This window comes from Gregarina niphandrodes (genome assembly GCF_000223845.1).
Source record: "Gregarina niphandrodes unplaced genomic scaffold scaffold00054, whole genome shotgun sequence".
Taxonomy (NCBI): domain Eukaryota; phylum Apicomplexa; class Conoidasida; order Eugregarinorida; family Gregarinidae; genus Gregarina; species Gregarina niphandrodes.
Window position 1 is genome coordinate 41696 of NW_011645821.1, and position 4280 is coordinate 45975.

The window sequence follows — 4280 nt, forward strand, 5'->3', positions numbered from 1 at the left end:
ATGGTGGCGGCGGTCTGTCGCACGCACAATACGACACCGCACATCAGCACAGGTGTGACGCCGTACGAGGCCTTATTCGGGAGACCACCGTACTTCGCGCGGTTGCAAGAGGTAACCGGCACAATGACAGAGGAGCAGAGGAAACAGAGCCTGGCGGCACGGATGCGTGAGAGGTTGCAAAGGGCCATGCTCGCAGATAGGCCGCTCGAGGAGTCGGGCGCGGATGACCTACGGGTAGGAGAAGTAGTAATAGTCTCGGTGGAGCCAGGGTCACATGCAGACGCCAGGGGAGGACCGAAGACACCAGCTTGGGCGCACACCGCGTGGTCGCTACCAATGAGGGTAACACAGTTGAGGAAAACGCAGGTGGTGGCAGAAAGGTGCGGCGTGCCGGGGTGGACGGTCACGGCTCACAAAGACCAAGTGAGAAGGTTCAAGCTGAGCGCGGATCCACTACTGCGGTGGACATCACAAGAGTACGTCTCAGGGCAGCGCGAGCTGGAGGAGCAGGCCGAGAACGGGCGGGGAACGACCGACGTTGGCATGAGGACAGAAGCCAACTGGGATGAGTTCTTAGGGATGACACAACCCTTCAACTGAGAGGCCGCGTCAGCAGCCGACCAGTACGACACAGCATGCGGGCTGAATGGGCTACGAGTTCGTAAAAAGCTAACGGCAGGGACCCCAGTTTCATCTCAAACATTGTGCGGCAGCACGCAATGTTCTGTTTGGCATCGTTGTCGATGGCTGCGATGTCCGGCAGTTGTCCTTACATTATCAGTCGCGGGGACGAGTTGTGTCGGGGGCGTGTATAGCAATTACTTTTGAGGTCGTTATGCCCCTGGACGACTCACACACATGTTCGAACGAAATTTTGGACGGAGTCAGAATGCGTTTGGTCTCACCCTTTTAACCAACTGAGGTATTTTTTTTTGAATGAGGACAATCTCGTGCATAGGATCGAGTGAGGTAAACCTGGAGTTGTTGGTGGCGGTTGTCAACCCGGACGGCAGCCGTCCGGGCATGAGCGACTGTGAGCCGTGGGTAATTGATTTGAGTGTGCCGGGCGAGCAAGCGTGTTCCGCGGTGGTCTTGGTGCCTCGCGAGCACTCGTGGAAGTTGGAGAGGGGTGAGCTCGACACATTTGACTGGCTGAACGACGTGAGTCGTATGCGTGTGTACGACATACCGCAGCTGTTGGGATCCCAGACGCCGTGGATGTCGCCGGAGGCTGTGTCGACCGTGCTGGAAATTGACTCGGAGACAGGGTCGGCGGAGACTGAGGGCCGGCTCACGGGCAAGACGGATGTGGGGATGAGTTCGAGCAAGTTTGTGCAGTCAGTGATAGCGAACGCAATTGAGCGTCGGTTGGAGGAGTGTCTAGAGGAAAGTACTAAGGCGGACGAGGTGTGGCTGGAGGTGTTCCGAAAAGGCCGAGCGCAGCTGAAGTTGGTGGACACGGGAGCGGCGGCTGCACACGTAGTTTTCGGTCGCCGAGTAGTTGAGTCGGAGTTGGAGGAGTTGTTACCGACGCTGCCGGCGGAATGGCACGAGCCAGTACGGGCGAGAGCGGAGGCTGGTGCGAGAAAGACGCCGCTGCGGGAGCTGGTGATGGAGGATCCGCCGGAGGGTGTTCTGCAAGTGCAGAAATCGGGGGGGTGTTTCGACCGGCTCCGTGATCACCCGGGGATGGTGGTTGGAGCGACGCTGTTTTCGATGTTCACCGTGACTGCGATAATCTACGCCTTGAGGAACCAATCGCCGGTAGCGCCGGAGCAGCTGGCGAGGTTGGTTGTGGATTGCGAAGGAGTGCAGAACTACGAGGTGCAACGTGTGGATAACGTCACGTGGGGTTTGAAGGACGTCGTGTGGAAGGACCCCTGTGAGGGTGGGAGTGGAGTGCTCTCGTTCCTGGCTGGAAAGGACGGAAGCGTTAAGGAATGCTACCGATTCGGGGTGCCGGAGTCCTACGATATCTACGCCGTAAAAGAATCTGCGTACAGCCAAACGGCGACCCCCAGTGAGACCGGCTCCGTTAGCTGCTTCTCGCCCAACGAGACTGAACGCCAGCTCCGCTACCGGATTGCGCGAACACTGAACGTGCCCGCCATCGGGTTGATCCCCGATGACGTGCTCCCCGGTGAGCCGTCCCCCACTGAGGCGCCGTCCCCCACTGAGGCGCCGTCGAACACGACGGAAAAAACGCCTGGCGCAAACCTGATGGCACAGCGAAAAGACCTCGTTAACTACCCCGTCAAGGCCGCCTGCAGCGTTTCCTGCACCGAGGACTGCCTCGAAACGATCACCAACGTAGGACATTGTTTCTGCGACTTCGCGCAACTCGACTGCCATTACAAACACAAAGGTGAAAATGAGACCCACCCAGTTCACCTCACCGCCTTCAATTCCAAATGGGAGCACTTCAAGGACCGCGTCACCGTCCTAAACGACCCCCGCTTCGACGTCGACAGCTGCCAAGCCGTCTGCCACAAGCATAACGTGCCGGAATCCAAGAACGTGTTGGGTCTCCACTGAGCCGACCAGGAAGCACCCAGCTTTATTCCAACAGGTGGAGCGACCCAGACAGTTCTGCCACGCACAACGTCGGGGGAAAAAAACTTTTTTTAGTAGTCCTTCCGGGTCTGAAAGTTCCTCGCGTTTGGTATCGTGGATTGCCATCACCACCACCCACCCGTTAAAGGAATTTCAACCCGGCAAACCACTCGCACACGACGATGGCTGTCAACCCTGTTGACAGCTCACTGGTGGGCCACCTGGGTGGACCACCTGGGTGGTGTTAGCGTCACGGGAGCGAATTGCGTCAAACATGTATAGAATTTTTTTCCAGAGATCGTCATGTTGCTGGACGACTCACTCGCAGAGCGTGCGTGCATCCGATTTATTACAAGCTTACCTGAGGACGTGACGACGGATTCAGTTGGCTGCCTGCCTGCCAGCGGTGAGCTTGCTATTGTAATGGCCGCTTACTGTGGGCGTGGTGATCTGGTGGGCGTGGTGATCTGGTGGGCGTGGGCGCGGGCGCAAACGTCCTCGTTTACGGTACGGTCCGTGAGGAACTGTCGCCGGCAGAACCTCAGTCGATTGAGTCGCCCGCTGCTGGCCTCCTGTACCAGTCCGCCGAACAAACAATCGTTCACTTTGTCTAGACCTCCGGTGACCGTCTCAAGCACCACGTGACCCTCAGCCCTAAATCTCTGCAGCGTGCCCGAATGCTAAGCCCGATCTCCTTCTTTAGACCCCCGGTCAACGGCTTTGAACAGTTCTTCACCTGAATGCCATGCCAATCACACTAACATTAGAACAGTTCTTCACCTGAATGCCATGCCAATCACACTAACATTAGATGGATCTCTTCGCCGCACTCCAAAGCGGGAATGTACAGGTCCACTCCAGGCTCGTTCTGCTTCGCAGTGATAGCAAGGCGTGCGGCAAACATGCTGGCCACAATGTCCGGGGTCACGTCACAGTCGATCCTAGCGAACGCCGTGAAACCGACCTGACCGTCACGCTCAGAAGGCAAACTCTGAAGGTAGTCAACAAGCACGGTTTCGCGGTCCTCCGCCACATGCCTGACTATCGCCATGAACGACTTCACCATGGTTTCAGGAAGACGCAGACCCGGGGTGAACGGAACCTTTAACAAAATGCCCAAGAGAGCCAAGGTCCTATCTTGGCGGCTGCCACCCCCCAATTTAGTCATGGCCAGCTCAAGAACGTCTCGCGGAGTGGCAGAACCCTCTAGAACTCCAGAGATCGTGGTTCGGCATTTCCATGAAATCACGCCAGTAGTTGATTTGCTGACCACCTGACATGTCCCATGCAGCCTTACTATATCGGAGAAGATGTCCTACGGCTGCAAACCCGCCAAGGTCTTGAAGGCAACGGTTTTGAGGGAGGTAAAGGTCTGAACGATCGGTTCAAGACCTCGAGGGTAGCCGCTATTCGTTTGCAGGGAGACGTAAACAAGCGGGTGCACGCGCACGGCAGTCTCCTTAATCAATCGGACTTCCCGCATCCACTGGACTGCACCACACTGCAAACCGGGCTCCTGTAAACAGTCGGTGTGTACTGGCTGCGAATAACCGTATTCTGCTCCAGAATGCTTCAAGCCGGTTTGGTCGGAGAACGCGCGGTCAAATGCCATCCGGAAGCCTTCGACCTCGTTCTGGCCGCTCTTCGGGCTTCGAACGATAGAACCCGGTGTCTCTGCAATATTCGTAGCCATCCGCAGTGCTGCTTCGGCCGCTTCCCTTGCCTCC

The 4280-nt window shown here is 57.1% G+C and overlaps 1 protein-coding gene across 1 annotated transcript; it reads right to left on the minus strand.

The window, feature by feature from the left end:
- Positions 1–975: 975 nt before the first annotated feature.
- Positions 976–1635, minus strand: GNI_166750 (hypothetical protein; the record flags this gene model as incomplete). Its single annotated transcript, XM_011134907.1, has 1 exon — positions 976–1635. A coding segment is annotated over one exon (660 nt), but the record flags the coding sequence as incomplete, so codon positions are not given.
- Positions 1636–4280: the final 2645 nt, after the last annotated feature.